Source organism: Podarcis gaigeae (assembly GCF_964106915.1).
Source record: "Podarcis gaigeae genome assembly, chromosome: 3".
In the NCBI taxonomy this organism is placed as follows: domain Eukaryota; kingdom Metazoa; phylum Chordata; class Lepidosauria; order Squamata; family Lacertidae; genus Podarcis; species Podarcis gaigeae.
Genome location: NC_139680.1, coordinates 12,391,087 through 12,412,976, shown reverse-complemented (window position 1 = coordinate 12,412,976; position 21,890 = coordinate 12,391,087). Strand labels below are relative to the sequence as shown.

Sequence of the window (21,890 nt, the reverse complement as noted above, 5' to 3'; positions counted from 1 at the left end):
TGATCCCCACTCCTGTCCCCGATAAGGGACGCGGGTGGCGCTGTGGGTAAAACCTCAGTGCCTAGGACTTGCTGATTACATGGTCAGCGGTTTGAATCCCCGTGGCGGGGTGAGCTCCCGTCATTCGGTCCCAGCTCCTGCCCACCTAGCAGTTCGAAAGCACCTCTAAGTGCAAGTAGATAAATAGGTACCACTTTATAGCGGGAAGGTAAATGGCGTTTCCGTGTGCTGCGCTGGTGCCGGCTTGCCAGAGCAGCTTCGTCACGCTGGCCACGTGACCCGGAAGTGTCTCCGGACAGCGCTTGGTCCCCGGCCTCTTAAGTGAGATGGGCGCACAACCCTAGAGTCGGACACAACTGGCCCGTATGGGCAGGGATACCTTTACCTTTACCTGTCCCCGATGGAGATATTTATCCACTCCTTGATCCTGATGTACATATTCACTCACCCCTTCTTCCCTGGTGGCATGGGAGAGCCATTTTGTTGTTCACCTCAAGGACAAAAAAATTCTTGGGCTGGCCCCGGTTTAAGCCCTAACAAATTGAAATCTTTTAGCAACTTGGCAGTTGCTTTCTGTCAGTTAATGTCTACTGTAGAGATATGACCATCATATGTAAAGGTAAAGGGACCCTTGACCGTTAGGTCCAGTCGCGAACGACTCGGGGGTTGTGGCGCTCATCTCGCTTTATTGGCCAAGGGAGCCGCTGTACAGCTTCCGGGTCATGTGGCTAGCATGACTAAGCGGCTTCTGGCGAACCAGAACAGTGCACAGAAATGCCGTTCACCTCCATGCCGGAGCAGTACCTATTTATCTACTTGCATTTTGACGTGGTTTTGAACTGCTAGGTTGGCAGGAGCAGGGAGCTCACCCTGTTGCGGGGATTTGAACTGCCGAACTTCTGATTGGCAAGCCCTAGGCTCTGCAGTTTAGACCACAGCACCACCCATGTCCCTGCCTGACCATCATATGTACAAAGAGCCAAAAACATTGTGGGTAAGGTTGCTATTTCCCCAATAATGCCACAATAAACATAAAACATGATAATATGAATGTAACTTTACATCTTAAACAATTACCGTATTTTTCGCTCTATAAGACACACCAGACCACAAGACGCACCTAGTTTTTGGAGGAGGAAAACAAGAAAAAAAATATTATGAATCTCAGAAGCCAGAACAGCAAGAGGGATCGCTGCGCAGTGAAAGTAGCAATCCCTCTTGCTGTTCTGGCTTCTGGGATAGCTGCGCAGCCTGCATTTGCTCCGTAAGACGCACACACATTTCCCCTTACTTTTTAGGAGGGAAAAGGGAGTCTTATAGAGCAAAAAATACGGTAACAATAACTTAGGCTTTAGTTTGCTGGCTCAAGTCAGTATCAAACGTCATGCTTCTGTGACTATTCACCTGCAGGGCAGATCCAATTGTCATCAGCATCATTGTCATAGAAGGTGTTCTCAGAGCTAGTCACTTGTACATTTTCCTCATTCTTGACCATATTTTGGCGCCTTCCAGTCACCATGCATATAATGCACATATCCTGAGCTATGAATCAGCCATGTTGCTTTGTACTTTTAGGAGCATTCAAGAGTTGCTGCCCAAAAGATGCATATCAAAAACAGCATAATCCATACAGTTGGCAGTTCAATACCGTCAGTCAGGCACAACAGTGTTAGTGGGTGCTGAACATGAGAGTTTCACAGAAACTTTGAAACTGCCTACCTACAATATGGCAATGCAAAATGATAAATGCTTCCCGAACAATTTCTCTACCAAAAGGGCAAATTTAAAATACTGCTTCTGCATCCAGCTGAAGAGACACCTCATCAGAATATACTAGGCCACCTACAGAGTTTGACTGGCAAAACCTGATTCTTCAAGCAAGCTGCTTTTTCATGTCTTTCAGCGTGGATTATAGAACTCCAGAAAATGGTGTATGCATAAACAACCAACATAATTTGTGCAGACATCTGTTCAGCCTCAAATAATTGTTCCTTTCACATCCGTGCTCAAAGGCTTTCTCGTGAGCTCTGATGAGTAAAGAAGTGTCACCTATCTCATCACTTTTAATGATCTCGTCACCCTTGCGAGCGTAGTCACACCAACAACCCTTATGGCAAATGTCTCACCTTGGCATCACAAAGAACTGAAGAACAGCACATCTTTTCTAATTGTAGAAAAGCAGTCCCTCAAGAGCTCCAGAAAGCTCGAGTGTGGAAACAACGAAAGTTGTCTCTCTTCCGGAAGCGTTTTTTTTTGTGTGTGTGTGTGTGTACAATGTTGATGGCATGCAGAAAAATTATGGGACAAACTACTTTCCGCAGTTCACATTGTGAACGTTGCCATGCGGAAAATGAGTCCCCTGACACCTCCTTGTGAGAGCGCATTTAGAGTGGAGTGAGAGCCAGTGTGGTGTAGTGGTTAAGAGCGGCAGTCACATAATCTGGGGAACCGGGTTCGTGTCTCCGCTTCTCCACATGCAGCTGCTGGGTGACCTTGGGCCAGTCATACTTCTGTGAAGTCTCTCAGCCTCACTCACCTCACAGAGTGTTTGTTGTGGGGGAGGAAGGGAAAGGAGGTTGTTAGCCGCTTTGAGGCTCCTGAAGGGGAGTGAAAGGCGGGATATCAAATCCAAACTCTTCTTTCTCAAATGTTTGCTTTCCTAAACTGACTCCGCTTTCTTGAATGATCACACGCACAAGACCACCTATCTGTTGGGCTGATGAATGATTGAGATCTCAGCAAACAAAGCTGTGTGTATCCGGTGGCTGAGCATGAGAACCTGTCAATTGGGGTGAAGTGATACTGATATTTTCAGCAGGCATCTTTCTCCTTTCCCTTAGTCCTGTTTCGTTTTTGTTTTTTTAGCAAAAGGATGTGAGGCCGCTTCCAGGCGGATGGCTGTTTTCAGGTGGGATTCAATCACATATTCCTGCAATTTCAAGTCGCACAGTTATAATTGATTGGGAACTCTTGTGTAACAAACAAAGGACCAGGCTTTTTGCAATCAGGGAAATGCAGTGTGAAGCAGGGCTAACACTTTTACACATTTTCGCTTAGTCTCCCAAGCAAACAAATCAGGTGGATCGCTCATTAAATAGCCCACAGTCACCTAAGCTTCCGGCAAACAAATCAGGGTGAATGCTCAGCAAATACATAATGGGATAACACCCTGAGGAGCTCCTTTTTCTAGCTGATACTTGTACATTTGCGCTCAAAGAGAAATAGACAAGTCAGAGAGAGCCCGCCTTAGCTATCTTCCAGGCCAGCAGGCAGGAGCACTTGATCAGAACCCCTTCCACAGTTGTCTCATATTCCCAGTGCTATTTTTTTCCAGAAAAGAAGTGCTGGAACTCACCCTTGTTCTCTTATAATGGCAATGGCACCCATCTCAGAGATGCCAGAACTGAGTTCCGGAGAGTTCCGACTGAAAAAAAGCGCGCAGCATATACCTCTCCCCAGATTTGATCCCAAGTCAAAGATGATCTTACCCCAAAACAAGCTAAAAATACCAGCTCAGGTGGCAGGTTTTGACTCCCATTTAATGTAGCTGTCAGCTGAGAATTTACCTCAGGCACAATGAAATGTCAGCGCGGTTGGCCAGCAGAACTGCCTCATGGACCGTGTGCTAGGAAAAAACACTATCCAAGAAGTCTCACTTCAATTGCTGCGTTTACCACCTGTTTTACATTTCTCTCTCCTGTTTTTGAAAATGGATTTGGGGTTCAAGCTGGTTGTTGTTTAGTCATGTCCGACGCTTTGTGACCCCATGGACCAGAGCACGCCAGGCACTCCTGTCTTCCACTGCCTCCTGCAGTTTGGTCAAACTCACATTGGTAGCTTCGAGAACACTGTCCAACCATCTCGTCCTCTGTCGTCCCCTTCTCCTTGTGTCCTCCATCTTTCCCAACATCAGGGTCTTTTCCAGGGAGTCTTCTCTTCTCATGAGGTAGCCAAAGTTTGGAGCCTCAGCTTCACGATCTGTCCTTTCAGGGCTGATTTCCTTAAGAATGGATCGGTTTGATCTTCTTGCAGTCCATGGGACTCTCAAGAGTCTCCTCCAGCACCATAATTCAAAAGCATCAATTCTCCGGCAATCAGCCTTCTTTATGGTCCAGCTCTCACTTCCATACATACCTAAAACATAGGTTGATGTTTTAAACGTAAACATGCCTTCTGGACCTCTCTCAAGGTGTGATCCCCAAAACCCACTTCCAAAAGGGGCCAGGCAAGATGTCAAAATATGAAACAATGCGATTTGAAGGCTGAGAGTGATATTAGACTTAAAAGTTGGTATGCATATTCAAGGCAACATACTGCACTGTGTTTCAAATGCAAGTGTGCCCTCCTACACCTGTTTTAAAACTTGGCATGTAGAAACACGCACAGAATCCATGCTGGTAACTTCATGCTCAACAGGGTTTTTGTGTTAACTAACAAACCTACATACGGGATGCCAAAGAGGCAGGTCAAACCTGTCATTTTGCTTGGCCTGGGAGGCACCGTGTGTGTTTCCTGAAACATTTTGAATTAAAAAAACAAAACCGATTCCCCCCCCCCCGGGAATTTTTATCTCCACTCTAAATTGATGAGAGATCTGATGTAGCATGCTTGACTTAATTTTAATAAACTAAAAAAATTAAAAACTAAACAAGTGCCATGTTAATTTTATATGCAGTATTTCTGACCCCTCCCCCCATTAGCCAATGTAGATGAACTAAAATATTTAATTAGGGCCAACTTATAGAAAGCATACTTAATGTGGTTTATATGTTATTTTCAAACAAATTTTTAAAATTACTTGGACATACTTTTTATCGGACATACTTTATTTTACATTTTAAGATGTGACAACTAATACCATGAACTTCCCTTAAAAAGGTAAAGGGACCCCTGACCATTAGGTCCAGCCGTGACCGACTCTGGGGTTGCAGTGCTCATCTCACTTTATTGGCCGAGGGAGCTGGCGTACAGCATCCGGGTCATGTGGCCAGCATGACTAACCAGAGCAGCGCACGGAAACGCCATTTACCCTCCCGCCGGAGCGGTACCTATTTATCTACTTGCACTTTGACGTGCTTTCGAACTGCTAGGTTGGCAGGAGCAGGGACCGAGAAACGGGAGCTCACCCCGTCACAGGGATTCGAATCGTCGACCTTCTGATCGGCAAGTCCTAGGCTCTGTGGTTTAACCCACAGCGCCACCCGTGTCCCTCTGAACTGTCCTTACATTGCTTTAAAATAAAAATAAAAATGGGAAGGTGCTGAAAACTTGTACCAATTTGAGCATGCTAGAGGTACATAAATATATGTTCTTCCTATGGACTGTCCTCTTGAAAAATGTGAATGACATTTTAGATTTGACTATTATTTATTTATTACATTTATATACCATGTTTTTTCTTCCAAGGAGCGCAAGCTGGTGAACAAGGTTCTTTTCCTCCGCTCCATTTCCTCCTCACAACAACCCTTTGAGGTAGGTGAGGCTAAGAGATGTTGGACGGCCCAAGATCGCCCAGTGAGTTTCACGGCTGAGTTAGTGGTGGGATTCAATCCCTGGTCTCCAAGGTAAGTCCATGACAACTGGAATGAACACAACATCCGTGTTAAATGAACAATCAAAGCTGTAATTCCATTTTTTTCCAGGTGGTTATCTATAGTAAACACATATTTATCTGCACAGCTCTTTGGGCGTGCTAAATGAGTATGTTGAAAAATTTCACAGCGCCTTCATTGTTTACTAAATTAATATAAAATGCATTATTAATTGTTACTAACCTATCTCTCAAACCATCAATTTCTAAAAGTGTGTGTGGGACAGCCAGGGGGTGCAGCTGCTCTCCATAAAGTAAATAAATAAAAATGCTTAACTGACCAATTGCATGACCAATAACTTGGTCCTGCACCCCCCCCATATATCCTGGCTACACCCATGTCCAGAAATGAATCGGACAGTGTTGGGTTTTAGGGTGATACCTATCAATTACTCAGTGTGTAGGTCGTTGCAAAACATGGGGTTTTCTCTGCCAAACTTTGAAGCGACTTGGACAAGGTTCGATTTGTGGATGTCCACTACGAACCCCTCAATTACCCAGAGCGCTGCCAAACGACTGCGGAACTCTGGCACAGCTTTGGAGAGGGTCCCCAAGTTCGGGGTCCCCTTGTTAATGAAGTTGGGGGGGGGGGAAAGGTGGGCAGAATTTCTTCCCACCCCCACCCTCCTTGGGTACCCCTTTGCCAGCAGCAGCAGCCAGGATCAACGTTTCCCAACCCCAACGCCCCCCGGCCATTCATTCCAACCGACTCGTTCCACGACGGAGCGCGCAATGCGTTTCTGCAAAATGGGAAACCATCGACCCATCGGAGGTCATCATGCTTCACCCCCCCCCCCCGTCCGTCGCTTTTTTCCGGCGGGGTAACTATTTGTTGGTGGTGATTGACCCCTCCCAATAGTTTTTAACGCGATTTCCCCCCCCCCCCAAGCTGGCGCGCTGCTGGAGATGCGCCCCTGCCTTCCCGCCTCCTCGAGGGTGCGCCTGGCTTCCCCGTCCTTCTTCGCCTTACAAGGCTGCGCGCCAGGCATCCCCCTCCCCTTTCTCCCTCTCCCCCTCCCTCCCTCCCTCTCGGGATGGCAGGGGGCGGAGCTCCGCGCTCCGGGATTTAGGGACCCTGCCCCGGCCCGCCCACGCCTCTTAGAGCCCTGCCCGGCGACGGCAGCGAAAGCAGCATCGCCGGAGGAACGGCGACGGCGGCCCCGCTTCCTCCACCACCTCCTCGGGTGCCCAGAAAGGCCGCACTTGGCAGCGTCCATGCGGGCCCGTGTTGGGGACGGCAGGTTAGTGACGAGTCGCGTTGGCCTTCAGGAGTCGGAACCCCCCCCAAAGCCCCCCACGACCCTCGCCAACGCCTCGGGCTGGCAGCGCGCACAGCGGCCCGGGAGAAGGGCTGCTGCGTAAAGCTGGGTGGGGGCGCGCTGCTGGTTCTTCCAAAGGGGGGGGGGCGGGCTCCGATCCCCACCCCCCACGGGCTCCCACCCCCACCCCGACCCCCACCCCTCCATCCCAGGCCCTGGATGCATTCCCTAACGTGCTCGGGACAGGCGGGATCAAACTTCCCAGCAAGTCCAGTTGGCCACTGGGCGCTGCTGCTGCTTGCACCCACGTTGGCGTTGCGATAAAAGCCACTGCTTGGTCGCTTTGGGAGTGTCTCCACCGCCCCCTCCGGCTTTGAAGGCTTTGCCAAAGGCGGCTCTGTCTGGTTGTCTCCCTCGCGCATTCTTCTGAGAAAGGGGCGCATCCAGTTTTTTGGGGTGGGATTGGAAAGCGTGCCGGCGAAGTCGGGTTGCGCAATGGGAAGTTTCCAAGAAGATTGGATTTCTTGCCGTAAGGAAAGTGGCCGGGGGGGGCGGGGAGAATCGCAGCGGAACTTGGAGGCGACGTCGTCTAAAGTCCCCGCCAACGAATGCTCGTTAAATACCCAGCGTCGTCTAAGCACCTCTTAGGATGAATGCTGGATAAACAGGTTGTCTGGAAGCCCTGGGGATTTCTGGCCTCTTTGCAATTAGGCAGCCATCAAAGTAAGGTAAAGGGACCCCTGACCATTAGGTCCAGTCGTGGCCGACTCTGGGGTTGTGGCTCTCATCTCGCTTTATTGGCCAAGGGAGCCGGTGTACAGCTTCTGGGTCATGTGGCCAGCATGACGAAGCCGCTTCTGGCGAACCAGAGCAGCGCACGGAAACGCCGTTTACCTTCCCGCTGGAGCGGTACCTATTTATCTACTTGCACTTTGACGTGCTTTCAAACTGCTAGGTTGGCAGGAGCAGGGACCGAGCAACGGGAGCTCACCCCATCGCGGGGATTCGAACCGCCGACTTTCTGATCGGCAAGTCCTAGGCTCTGTGGTTTAACCCACAGCGCCACCCGCGTCCCTAGCCACCAAAGTAGATGCTTCGAAAACAAAAGGAGGGGTGGGGTGGATCTGGGCATGCTTAAAGAAGCCTCCACTGTATGCTTTGGGTCTTAATTTGCTTCGCTTTTGTGGGAAGGGGCATCAGCCATGTTTTCTCTACAAGGTTGCCAAATTCCATCAAGCCCACCCTTTCATTCTCCTGCCTGTTTTTCACCGCTTTGAACTACAGTCAATATAATTAAGCCCCTCTTGTTTATTCTGCCCTGGTAAAAGATTCCCCCTCTCTACATTTGTGAAGAAAAGCAAGGGCAGATTTTTGTTTAGGACCCAAAAAGGCTCCACCTGGCCCTCTACTCATCCAGGAGCAGCAGGGAAAAGGCAGTCACGTAGACCACCTTTTTTGATTTGATTTCTAAGTACCCCAGTTATTCTCTGAGAAATGACATCGCCTTGCTGTTCATACATTGATTCCCATGCAGTTAAACACTGAGTCTGACCCCTGTCTTACAGGAGGCGGGTTGCCAACTTTTCACATGGCCTCTCCAACTCTGCTTTCCACAGCCACCAGATGTGCAGATATTAGCAGGTGATGAAGTCTGCCTGCTGTGAAGGGCTTCACCTACTGATTTCTGCACATCACAGTGCTGTCAAAAGCACAGGTCTCCGTGTGTGTGTGTGTGTGTGTGTGTGTGTGTCAGTTTGCTGCCCAGGATGGACGGCTGACTGAGGTGTTGCAGAGCAGGCAGAGAGTCATGTCCGCTGATGGATTCTGTAAATAAAAATAAATAAAATGAATAAAATTTTATTATTGTTCTGACCCCCTCCTTTGGCAGTCCTCACTGAACTCTAGCCCAATGGTTGCCATTCATTTGATTTGAACTGATTTTGTAATGAAATGATTTTAGAATGTTGTATTATTTTAATGTTGTTAGCCGCTCTGAGCCCAGCTTCGGCTGGGATATAAATAAATAAAAAAATTATTATTATTATTCTTCACACAACCCCCTACCCCTCTGCTTTGAAAACAGCAGCACCCAGAACTGGAATTGGTAACCCCACCCTAACCCAACCCCCCTTGCTCTCTTTCCTCTCGCCTTCTGTCTGCCGAAAAATTCCACTCCCATCCCAGTATCCTTTCCCCCCTTTCCCCATTCCTTTGTTGCAGGAGCAAGTTGATGTTATTTGCTGATCATATTTTTTCCCTTTGTCCTTTCCTTTTCCCGCCCTCCCCTCCCTGACTGCTTCTTATTACAACTACCACAGCTAACATAGGGCAGAACGCATTGAGAGGAGAAAACTTTCCACCGCACCAGGAAGGTGACTTTGGATGATAAAAGAACCAAAGGCGATGGCTGTTCTGGAAGATTCTGTTGGACCGCAACGTTACCGAGACTAGAGGCCTTTGGGTGACCCGCGCAAATGTCCTCTTAACCCTCACGGCGCACGGCGAAATCGTGTCCCCGGCCTCCTTTTTTTTGACACGGCTGTGCGGGGCGGGGAGCAATGACTGGGAAAATGGCGTCTAGCCTTACTTGTACTGGGGTAGTATGGGCTTTTTTCTCCTTCCTCTGTGCCGGCGTTTCCTGCGTGGGCTTCTTCATGCCTTACTGGCTGCTGGGCTCTCAGCTGGAGAAATCGGTGTCCTTTGGCACTTTCCGGAGATGCTCCTACCCAGTACGAGACGAGAACCTCCAGCTCACGGTGATGGTGGAACAGTGTGGACGCTATGCATCCTTCCAGGCCATCCCAAGCGTGGAGTGGAGGATCTGCACGGTGGTGACGGGTCTGGGCTGCGGTCTCCTCCTCCTGGTGGCCCTTACGGCACTCATGGGATGCTGCGTGTCAGAGCTTATCTCCAGGACTGTGGGCAGGGTGGCTGGAGGACTCCAGTTCTTGGGCGGTGAGTAACAGTGAACTTTTGACCACGGAACCCGCCTTTCCGCCAGTACAGAAAACAGTGCCTATGTTGTTCTCCTTGCGGAATTGTCTTTGTGGCTTGAATATATTTGTATGTTGAATTTTCTGCCGGATCTGACATTTGCACTCGGTTAGGAATGGGAAAGGCTGCTCTCAGCACATCTCGATTTCTAAACATTCAAACGATCGAGTGTGCTGCTTTTACAGTACTGTATTTATTTATTTTTTACAATATGGTAGAACGGAGCTGTTTCAGAGCTAGTCCTAAGCTACGGCTCATGAAGTGGCAGATTCCTTTTTTCCGCCATTACAGTACATACAGGAAAAGGGTATTTGACTGGCTGCCCAGTCCTAATGTTTGTTTGGAAGAAAGCCCTATTGATTTTAATGAGGCAAGCAAGCTGCACGATTGTATCCACATTTTACTGGGAAATAAGGTCCTCTGTGGTTTCTTAGGACTTTTTGCTCTCAGTCAGGTTCATGTGTAGAGTTGCAGACTTCCTTACTGGTAAATACATATTGGATTGCAGCTCATATCATGTTTTGTAGGTAGACCCTCCATATTTTCCCTCTCCTTTTTATAAAAAAAAAGTGTCTTGGATACTCGGTTTTACTCTTTCTGACCATATGGTTTTAATTTTAGCTTTTCCTCTCTTTTTTGTGGCAACAGCACTCCCTACTTCTTTGTGTTCCTTCTACTCCACAACTGCTTCTATTTGCAGCTGCTGTTGTGGAAGGAAAAACTTGATCAAAAACTCCAATTTCCCCTGTTCTTACGATGTAGTCTTTGTGGTAAACTTCTGATCTTGCAATGGAGAAAAGTGATTTTGGCTTCCTCACAGCTGCATTGCCTCCACTTTAGCTAGCATTCTTGAAGATACCTATCTTTGCGGAAAATTCTGGGTTGCAATTTGAGCACGGGATGAACAAGGCCAGAGAATGCTAACAAATGACAATTGCATTCTCAAAAGTACAGAGACATGTTTCTGGCTGCTACTGCTGGTTCATTTTCTTCACCAATCCAAACCTGATTAAAGTGTACTCAAAGTAGTGATAGGGTGTGTGGAGGCAGACCTTTTCCGGATAACCCCCCCTACTACTATTTTTCTGTAATATCCCCCCATTTTTTATTTTTTATTATTTAGAAATGCACTGATAGATAGCTGTAGCATTTCCTTAGTGACATTAAGAAAATGAACACAGTATAAGTCAAGATGGAAAACTGGAATGGTTGCAGTACTAATCAAATCTAAAATCAAAGTTGTAGTGCAGTTTTGTTTTGTTTTTTGGTAACTGTCTACAGGATGCACCTTTATTTATGTCTATAGCTTCTCCAGCAGTTTCCGGCAGTGGTTTTCAGTGCTGTCACTTTCCCTCTTAAAATCTAAATAATGTCAGGGAAGTGTGTGCTATTAGTTGTTGTGTCTTGAAATATTTACAAGTAATTCTAAAAATAGTTTCCAAGCCAATCTTCAAATTTCATAATATTCTAACCACACTGAGTGTATTTTAGTGCACCCCACACACAGTATTTCCGTTCAGCTACTTTTGGCTTTGGGGTAAAGCTTCAGATACTAAGGCAGTATATAAAATTCAAGACGGCATGCATTTTTAACTTTGTTTACAAAATTTAAGTTGGAAAAAGGCTGTTAAATGAGATCTCTCTTCGATTTAGGGCAGTGGAAAAATCCACCAGGAGCCCCCTTTCACTGGTGAAGAGGCAATATTCGGTTCAATATTCTCTTTTGTGTAGGGCTTTACTTGCACAGAGCATTGCCCTCAGTTGGAACATAAATTCCATGTCCTGAGTTTTGACTGCAAGCTGTGAAAGAGTCTGATTTCCAGACTGCCTTGTCTTGGGCTATGTGTGGCCAGTTAACTTTTTCTGTTAATTGAACAGTACCTAACAATGCTTTGCATTCCTGTGATTGTCATTCAGCCTGTCCCACACAATGGTTAAACAGTCAGAATGTTGTTGTAGGCATGCTGTTTTTTGGAGAGTGACGCAGCTCTGTACCCTCATGTGCAAGCTTAGCAGTTTGAAGTTTATCTGGGCAAACAGGAAGAACAGGAAGATTCTTCACCTCTCCTCTTTTTTCTCTCTCTCAATCTCTCTTCCTGTGTTTTAAGGCACTAAAATTCAAAGGAAGCTACAGCACCCCAGTGCTTTAAATCTGTCACCAAATAATCTTGTTATATTAGCTTTGCATCTCTAGCAATGAGAGGTCTGCAGGCCTGTTTAGCTGAAAGGTCTGACATGAATTCAGGATATGTACCTCACACCGTCCGGTTTGTTTTAGGGCTTCCGCATTTTATAATGGGTAAAGGTAAAGGTAAAGGTACCCCTGCCCGTATGGGCCAGCCGTGTCCGACTCTGGGGTTGCACGCCCATCTCACTTAAGAGACCGGGGGCCAGCGCTGTCCGAAGACACTTCCAGGTCACGTAGCTAGTGTGACGAAGCTGCTCTGGCGAGCCTGCACCAGCACAGCACAGCACATGGAAACGCCGTTTACCTTCCCGCTACAAAGCGGTACCTATTTATCTACTTGCACTTAGGGGTGCTTTCGAACTGCTAGGTGGGCAGGAGCTGGGACCGAACGGCGGGAGCTCACCCCGCCGCGGGGATTCGAACCGCCGACCATACGATCGGCAAGTCCTAGGCACTGAGGTTTTACCCACAGCGCCACCCACTGTTATAATGGGTATCTCTTCACATTTTACCATTTAGGTTACTTCTTGTAGCTAAAAGATGATTACCAGATTTTTTTCAATGAATCCGGGGACACATTTTTTTTTTTGAAGCTGAGTAGCAACAGGGAGTCAGTAGTGGGCATGGTGAGACAAAAGACCCTGGGCCCAAGCACACATGCATATTGTATAAAGGTGCAAAGCCCTTCTTTTGCACTCTGTGAAACATAAATGCACAGAGTCTTTTAAAAACTGGGCAATGGCACCCGCCCGTGACTCCCAAGCCTTCCCCAATCTCCTTCCCCCTTCCCCGTTTGTTTTGACTGATCTTGGGAGTCGCAGGGTTTCCCAGTTTTTAAAAAACTCTGCATATTTATGTTTCACAGGGTGTGAAAGAAGAGCTTTGCACCTTGCCTGGCAGAGAAACTGCGCGCCTTATGCCCCTCCTGGGCAACGGCCGCCCGCCTGCGACTCCCGAGCCTCCCTTGATCTGTCAAAACAAAGGGAGAAGGGGGCAGGAGATCTGTACCGCCGGACGTCCCTGGTTCCCCCTTCGGCAGTGGCAGTGGCAGTGGCAGCAAGCAGATCCTGAAGCCAGCCATAGCCAACTGTGTTACCAGGCTGGCTCCGGGCTGCTGAGGCTGCTGCTGCCACGTTTCCTGGGGACAGATTTGTAAATCTGGGGACATTCCGGGGACGGAATTTGTCCGGGGACAGATTTGCAAATACGGGAACATCTGGTAACCCTAAGCTAAACTGATAAGCAACCCTACTCTACAGCACACTAAGGTGGAAGTTGCACCTATGCAGATTAGCAAGTATCCCAGGCTCCCTTGTCCGAAAACTAGAAATGCTACAAGCATGACAATTGCAGCAACTATGGCGGTCACCCAGAGACCACCCCCTCCAGTCACAACATCATCCACAGACAACACCCCTGGCAACCCCTGAATGAAAAGCACTAATCAATAGTCTTGTGAGGAACTGGTTAATGATGCTTAACCCCTTGGTCCTCTATTCCGTTAGGAGATGCCCAGGGAATTGGGAGCAAAAGATCTTCCCTACCTGATGTTCTCAACCTGTAGCTCAGTGGGGTGTGTATGTGGAATGGGGGAACATATGGCAGAATTTGGGAACCATGGGTTCAAATGCTACCCCATGCTTGCGTATTTTCAAAAACGAGGAGAAGCGCTCAGAAATGTGTATCCAAATACACACCTCATACAAGTCCAATTATACATAAAAAGGTAAAGGTAAAGGTACCCCTGCCCGTACGGGCCAGTCTTGCCAGACTCTGGGGTTGTGCGCCCATCTCACTTAAGAGGCCAGGGGCCAGCGCTGTCCGGAGACACTTCCGGGTCACGTGGCCAGCGTGACATCGCTGCTCTGGCGAGCCAGAGCCGCACACGGAAACGCCGTTTACCTTCCCGCTGGTAAGCGGTCCCTATTTATCTACTTGCACCCGGAGGTGCTTTCGAACTGCTAGGTTGGCAGGCGCTGGGACCGAGCAGCGGGAGTGCACCCCGCCGCAGGGATTCGAACTGCCGACCTTTCGATCAGCAAGCCCTAGGCGCTGAGGCTTTAACCCACAGCGCCACCTGCGTCCCTCCAATTATACATAGATGACATCTAAAAAGAGGAATTTGAGAGGGGAAAGTTAGGAGGGTCTCTTTAACATCTCATGAAAGAGAAATTGTGCATCTCATGAAAAGGCCGACACCTACACAGGAGAAAAAACAATGGCATTAAGATAGGAGAATGAAGTTCTTCTCTTCCAGTTCCTCTGATGTTGAAATATAATGCATGCTTTAAATAGTTATGCAACAATCATTCCTTTAAGCTCCTTCTAAAATATTTAACCTAAGGGTTTGTTTTTTTAATTTCATCTGGCTTTAGCCTAATCCTTATTAATAACTTCCGAACTACCAGCCCGCTTCTAGAAGAATAGCATTATTACTTAATATTAGCAACAATAAATAACATTTTAAAAATCAAGAGCCTGTAACACAGACTTGCTTATTACGGCATGTGGTTTCGCAAGTGAAAACCATACTTGGTTGGCTACACTCTGGGATCAAGTGAGAGATTTGGAGAATAGAAATCTGCAAGCAGATAGACCCTTAGGTATTGTGAAAAGGAAATATTTCGCTGTGTGCTGTCTTCTGCATGGGCTCACGCATTCCAGAAGTTGCTGGTTTCACTTGAAAACAAGATGGTGCAAACCCAGGCGCTCGCTCCATTTTGTGGAGCAGATTTGCTTGGCTGTGCTGCCATTCTTCAACGCTCACACGTGCGGCGGTGGCAGTGCTGCGGCCTGCATGAAAAATAACGGGTGTCTTGCTCCCATGGCAACCCACATCCGTGCCCCTTGTGGGCCATTGCGCTCTCTGCCCTCCCTAGCGTGGGACAGGCAGTTCACTGTAGGGTTTGATACTGAGACCAGAGAGAGTCACTCAGGGACGCCTCTGATGTAAAGTTGGCTGAGGCAGGGAGGAGGATGGGTTCAGAGAGAGAGAAAGGGAGTATAAATGCTATTTCCTGTGGAGGCTGCTCTGCTGCACTGCTAAATTTGGAGAGCCAAACAACAGGAGATCTCTCTTGCTGCTTTTGATACTGCTCACGTAGTAAGTTGTAAGAGGAGAGACTTTAAAAGTCGTTTCCTTTATGAAGCCTCCCTTGGAAGCTTTTCCATTGCCTTTCCCTCATTCTCTAGATGGGCTTTTTTCATATCTCTCTCGCATATCAACTAATCCATGGGTAGGCAAGCTAAGGGCCCGGGGCCGGATCCGGCCCAATCGGCTTCTCAATCCGGCCCGGGGATGGATGGTCCGGGAATCAGCGTGTTTTTGCATGAGTAGAATGTGTGCTTTTACTGTATTTAAAATGCATCTCTGGGTTATTTGTGGGGCATAGGAATTTGTTCATTTAATAATAGTCTATTAAATAATAGACTATTAAAAATAATAGTCCGGCCCCCCACAAGGTCTGAGGGACAGTGGACCGGCCCCCTGCTGAAAAAGTTTGCTAAACCCTGAGCTAATCCCTCCCTCTCTGTGGTGGACAAATGTGCTTTCCAGTTTCCCTCTTCCTAAAATTTCTTCCTATTTCCAAACACTTTCCTCCCCTAGTGCCATCCACCATCCCTTTTCCCCCAAAATGTCTCCCACCTCAAGGCTACCTGAAAGGAGGAGTTGGTATAGTCTTGGACTCTCTGATGTGCATTTCAGAGCTGTAGCTCGTGGGGAACACATGGCTACCCCAATACAGTGGTACCTCGGGTTACATACGCTTCAGGTTACAGACTCCGCTAACCCAGAAATAGTGCTTCAGGTTAAGAACTTCGCTTCAGGATGAGAACAGAAATCGTGCTCCGGTGGCGCGGCAGCAGCAGGAAGCCCCATTAGCTAAAGTGGTGCTTCAGGTTAAGAACAGTTTCAGGTTAAGAACAGACCTCCGGAACGAATTAAGTACTTAACCCGAGGTACCACTGTAAAAAGTTCAGGATTTGCCTGAGGAAAGGAGTGCCTTTTCAGAATGCAGGCTTTGCATGTGTGGAGGGAGACTTCAAGCGCCCCTCCGCCTGCAAATTCAAGGCAAAAAGAGGTCACAAAAACCCCAGGCCCCCAACATCTGGGTCCAATTTCTCTTGCTTCCCACTGGAGACACACCAAATGTTGGGTGCTTCGTGTAAAATAAATAAAAGACTTGACGTTTTCATCCCCCAAAAGGTTTTTGATTTGAGTTCCTACTGAAATGAGGCTGCATTTTAATGTTGTGTTTTAATCTTGTTTTTAAGTTGTATTTCAATCAATTGTTTTTCTATTTGGTGTTAGCCGCCCTGAGCCCGGTCTTGGCTGGGGAGGGCGGGGTATAAATAAAATTTATTATTATTATTAAAAGTTTACACACGTTTCTTTAATTGTCGGAGCGCTTTCGGCTACCCTTGTGCCAAATTTCAGGGCTGCGTCTCATCAGGTGAAGCTTTAATCCAGGGGTCAGCAACCATTTTCAGCCGGGGTCCGGTCCACCATCCCTCAGACCATGTGGTGGGCCTGAAAAGAAATAATGAACGAATTCCTGTGCCCCACAAATAACCCAGAGATGCATTTTAAATAAAAGCACACATTTTACTCATGTAAAAACACACTGATTCCCGGACCATCCGCGGGCCGGATTTAGAAGGCGATTGGGGCGGATCCGGCCCACGGACCTTAGGTTGCCTACCCCTGTTCCATGGCATTTGGAGTACATGAGCAAGCCAGCCAGTCCTGAGCAGCTTTCCATAGCAAAGCTACTAATAGCAGCTTTTTATTCTGCAAGCATTGTAGATGCACATATTGGAAAATCCCCTGAAGGCTCATTACGGTGCTTGAAGGGCAGAGGAACGCTCACAGCCCAATGTGTCGTCCATATGTGGTTTTGTTTGCTCTGTGTTGGAGTGTTTGCCTCTGTTATGAGACATCTCTTTCTTTCTTTCTTTCTTTCTTTCTTTCTTTCTTTCTTTCTTTCTCTCTCTCTCTCTCTCTCTCTCCCTTATTATATTTTTATTCTGCTTTTCAGACAAAAAAAAAGAAATCTCTCAAAGCATCTCGCCGCAATTAAAATTCAGCACACAGTGCCCAGACAGGCAGGGTACATAAATGAAAAGAAGAAAGAGGCCCCGCCCTCAGGCTTACAAACTCAAAAAGACAAGACAACAGAAGGGGAAGGGAAGGGAGCTGGAGCGAAAAGAAAGAAAAGGGAGATCAACATGTCAGTGCCAGAACAAAGAGGTGTGCTGGGGAGGGACTGCCGCTCAGCGCAAATGGAGCCCCTGCTTTTCCAGGTTCAGTTCCTGGCATATCCAAATAAAAGGGAGGAGAAGGAGCTGATGGGGCAAATAGCCTGAGACTGCTGGTCAGACTAGACAGCATTGGGCTAGGATGGACCAATATTATAATAATAATAATAATAATAATAATAATAATAATAATAATAATAATATAATATTATTATTATTATTATTATTATTATTATTATTATTATTATTTATTATTTGTAACCCGCCCATCTGGCTGGGCTTCCCCAGCCACTCTGGGCGGCTTCCAGCAAAGATTAAAAATACAGTGGTACCTCAGGTTAAGTACTTAATTCGTTCCGGAGGTCCGTTCTTAACCTGAAACTGTTCTTAACCTGAAGCACCACTTTAGCTAATGGGGCCTCCCGTTGCTGCCACGCCGCCAGAGCACAATTTCTGTTCTCATCCTGAAACAAAGTTCTTAACCCGAGGTACTATTTCTGGGTTAGCAGAGTCTGTAACCTGAAGCGTATGTAACCCAAGGTACCACTGTACATTAAAATGTCACACATTAAAAACTTCCCTGATCTGATTTGGTATAAGGCAGTTTCATATATTCGTAAACAGTGATATGCAATTAATTTTTCTAATTTTCCTGCATGGGACCTTCCTTTCACCTCTGTGCTTGCAGGACAACTGGCCATTGGAACAGTGTTATTTTAAGGAAGGAGCAGGCAGAGGAGGAATATTCCTGCCAGCTTCTCATTCTTTGCTAGAAAATGCAACCTGTGCCGTTAATAAAGAGTGCAAGTCATACGGCACGTTGGCGACAAATAGGGCGAAACGGGGATAGAACGCTGACACCCCTTCTTCTTTATTACTTCATATAATAACAACATTGAACTTACCCTTTTCTTGAATCTTCTTGAACTTATTTAAAAAACAAGAAAAAACAAAAAACTGAGTCAAGAATTTGTGAGAACCTAGTAAAATCTGATATTGCAAGTTCACTTGATTTTAGGTAGTTTGTAAGTTTTCATAGCGCTTTGTAAGTAATTGTCTCTTTCTCACATATTTGATAAATGGCGTAAAATTATTTTTGAACCGCTGTGTGAAGATTTGTCGCCAACGTGGTGTACGAGCTACACTAGCTTCTCATTCTTCGGCTGATAATATCTGGGGCTGGATAAAAAGGTCCGTATAGTAAAAGCTATGGTTTTCCCAGTAGTGATGTATGGAAGTGAGAGCTGGACCATAAAGAAGGCTGATCGCCGAAGAACTGATGCTTTTGAATTATGGTGCTGGAGGAGACTCTTGAGAGTCCCATGGACTGCAAGAAGATCAAACCTCTCCATTCTTAAGGAAATCAGCCCTGAGTGCTCACTGGAAGGACAGATCCTGAAGCTGAGGCTCCAATACTTTGGCCACCTCATGAGAAGAGAAGACTCACTGGAAAAGACCCTGATGTTGGGAAAGATTGAGGGCACAAGGAGAAGGGGACCACAGAGGACGAGATGGTTGGATAGTGTCTTTGAAGCTACAAACATGAGTCTGACCAAACTGCGGGAGGCAGTGGAAGACCGGAGTGCCTGGCGTGCTCTGGTCCATGGAGTCACGAAGAGTCGGACACGACTAAACGCCTCAACAACAACAACAACAATATTGGGCCGGATAAAATTTGTGGGATGAATGTTGAATTCTAGATGTAAAAATGCCCCAACTTCCCTAGTAATCTGGTGTACTTCAGAAGATGCATGTGTACAGATTTTCAGGGTTCTGGCTAGCATTGGAGTACCTCAACCACTTTAGGATGCAGTTCATGTCTTCTTGCTGCAATTATTATTATGATTATTATTATGATTATTATTAGCCATGAATGAGTTACAGCCTCTTTATTTACATATCTAACCCCCACCTATGTCTCTAGCCTACAAAAGCTCATGCCATACTAAATGTTTTAGCCTCTTTCATTTTTTATTTTGTTTAGGAATTTATCTCCCATCCCTCAGTTCTTTCCATTCTCAGGGTAGCACTTTTCCAGCGCCACAGGACCCGTCATTATTTTTGCTGCAGCAGAATAACACCACTTATCTTCTGGGATTGGAAGTGGTGTGAGAATGGCCAGATTGTCTCTGCATGGGATCCTGGCATCTATTATGGGATGTATGGCACATACGTAGAATGTGGAAAGCTGTATCCCAGTGTATAGGAGAAATCGGCTTTTAAAAATGTAAGAAAAGGCCTGCCTCTAATTTTGATTGGATTTATTGTATATCTATGCTTCTTTTTGATCAGCTGAATCTCAAAGCAGCTTACAAACAAATACCGTAACCATAATCTACTGAAAAACAGCAGAACACCACAAATGCAGCACAAGCCATTTAAAAGATTTTTTAAAAGATTTTTAAAAATCATCAGTAAAACAAATACGATAAATAAAACATTATTTTCAAAATAGCAACTAAAAAATGAAGTTGAACAGGTAAATTGGTGGCAGCACAGTCATTGATAATCACAACTTCCTTGAGTTTGCCCCCCAAACAAAAATGGAATTTTCGAAAACCTGGTTCTGCTTCAGCAGGGCTTGTTCTTGTTTTAATAGTGTTTCCCACCAGTTTTTCCAGAAAAGACATTAAGCTAACTTCCCTGTAATCTCCCAGACTCCCTCTCTGAATCCTTTTTTTAAAAAATGGGTGTTTTACATTGGCTCCCCCCCCCCCGCCCCTGTTTTCAGAGACAGAGGCCAGTTTTAAGGGCAAGTTGCATGTTTTTGCTAGTAGATCAGCAGTTTCACATTTGAGTTATTTAAGAATTCCTGGGTGGATGTTATCCAGACCCACTATTTTGTCAAAAAGGCCTAGAACTTTGCTTGCTGTCACTACTAGTTGCCTAAGTTCCTCAGACTCACTTTCTGGGAAAATTAGTTCAGGCCCAAGGATCAGACCTACATCTTCTGCTGTGAAGACAGATGCAAAGATTTTATTTAGCGCACGGGTAGGCAAACTAAGTCCCGGGGGCCGGATCTGGCCCAATCGCCTTCTAAATCCGGCCTGCGGATGGTCCGGGAATCAGCGTGTTTTTACATGAGTAGAATATGTCCTTTTATTTAAAATGCATCTCTGAGTTATTTGTGGGTCCTGCCTGGTGTTTTTACATGAGTAGACTGTGTGCTTTTATTTAATTTGCTTCTCTGGGTTATTTGTGGGGCATAGGAATTCCTTCATTGTTTTTCCTTCAAAATATAGTCAGGCCCCCCTCAAGGTCTGTGGGACAGTGTACCGGCCCCCTGCTGTAAAGGTTTGCTGACCCCTGATTTAAAACCATTTTCTTCTGCTAGCATACCATTGAGTCCCTTGTCCAAAAAAGTCCAACTGCTTTCCTAGCTGACCTCGGGCTGCAAATGTATTTGAATAGGGTTTTTTTGGGGGGGGGGTATTATTAGTCTCAATGTTTTAGCAATGCGTTATTTTTCCCATTCCTTATTGCTACTTGCCTTTATTTTGCCAAAGTTTATGTTCCTTTTTATTATCATTTGGACAACACTTCCATTTTTAAAAGCAAGACTTCTTGCCACTAACAGCTTCCTTGACTCTGCTCATTAACCACGCTGGCATCTTCTTGGCCCTGATCTGTGATATACATTTCTAACTCAGCTTCTATTTCTCCAGCAATGGTTTTAATGGCTGCCTGGCAGATATTCAACTTGTAGTGTTACCTACATGGAAAGGCAACGTAACCACACCAGCTGAATTTTCGAAGCTATTAGATACGAGTTTATGAAATTGTTGTTGTTGTTTAGTTGTTTAGTCGTGTCCGACTCTTTGTGACCCCCTGGACTAGAGCACGCCAGGCACTTCTGTCTTCCACTGCCTCCCGCAGTTTGGTCAGACTCATGTTTGTAGCTTCGAGAACACTGTCTAACCATCTTGTCCTCTGTCGTCCCCTTCTCCTTGTGCCCTCCATCTTTCCCAACATCAGGGTCTTTTCTAGGGAGTCTTCTCTTCTCATGAGGTGGCCAAAGTATTGGAGCCTCAGCTTCAGGATCTGTCCTTCCAGTGAGCACTCAGGGCTAATTTCCTTCAGAATGGATAGGTTTGATCTTCTTGCAGTCCATGGGACTCTCAAGAGTCTCCTCCAGCACCATAATTCCAAAGCATCATTTCTTCGGCGATCAGCCTTCTTTATGGTCCAGCTCTCACTTCCATACATCACTACTGGGAAAACCATGGCTTTAACTATACAGACCTTTGTTGGCAAGGTGATGTCTCTGCTTTTTAAGATGCTGTCTAGGTTTGCCATCACCTTTCTCCCAAGGAGCAGGCGTCTTTTAATTTCGTGACTGCTGTCACCATCCGCAGTGATCATGGAGCCCAAGAAAGTAAAATCTCTCACTGCCTCCATTTCTTCCCCTTCTATCTGCCAGGAGGTGATGGGACCAGTGGCCATGATCTTCATTGTTTTTTTGATGTTTATGAAATATGTATTATTTAATTTGCTGTGTGTGCAGCTCGGAAAATGTTGCTTAAATTTATATTTATTTTTTCTTGCCAGTCCTTTTTAGAAAAAGTGTACTTAATGATCCTCTTGTTTTTTCTCTAGTAAG

At 46.3% G+C, this 21,890-nt stretch overlaps 1 protein-coding gene across 1 annotated transcript in view; it reads left to right on the top strand.

The window, feature by feature from the left end:
- The first annotated feature begins 6,626 nt into the window (after positions 1–6,626).
- LHFPL6 (LHFPL tetraspan subfamily member 6) overlaps positions 6,627–21,890 on the top strand; it is a 33,667-nt gene continuing 18,403 nt past the window's right edge. The window contains exons 1-2 of the mRNA XM_083730883.1: positions 6,627–6,831; positions 9,168–9,804. Of these exons, the coding sequence (XP_083587009.1) occupies positions 9,408–9,804 (397 nt within the window). The 5' untranslated portion in view covers positions 6,627–6,831; positions 9,168–9,407. The remainder of the gene's footprint in view (positions 6,832–9,167; positions 9,805–21,890) is intronic.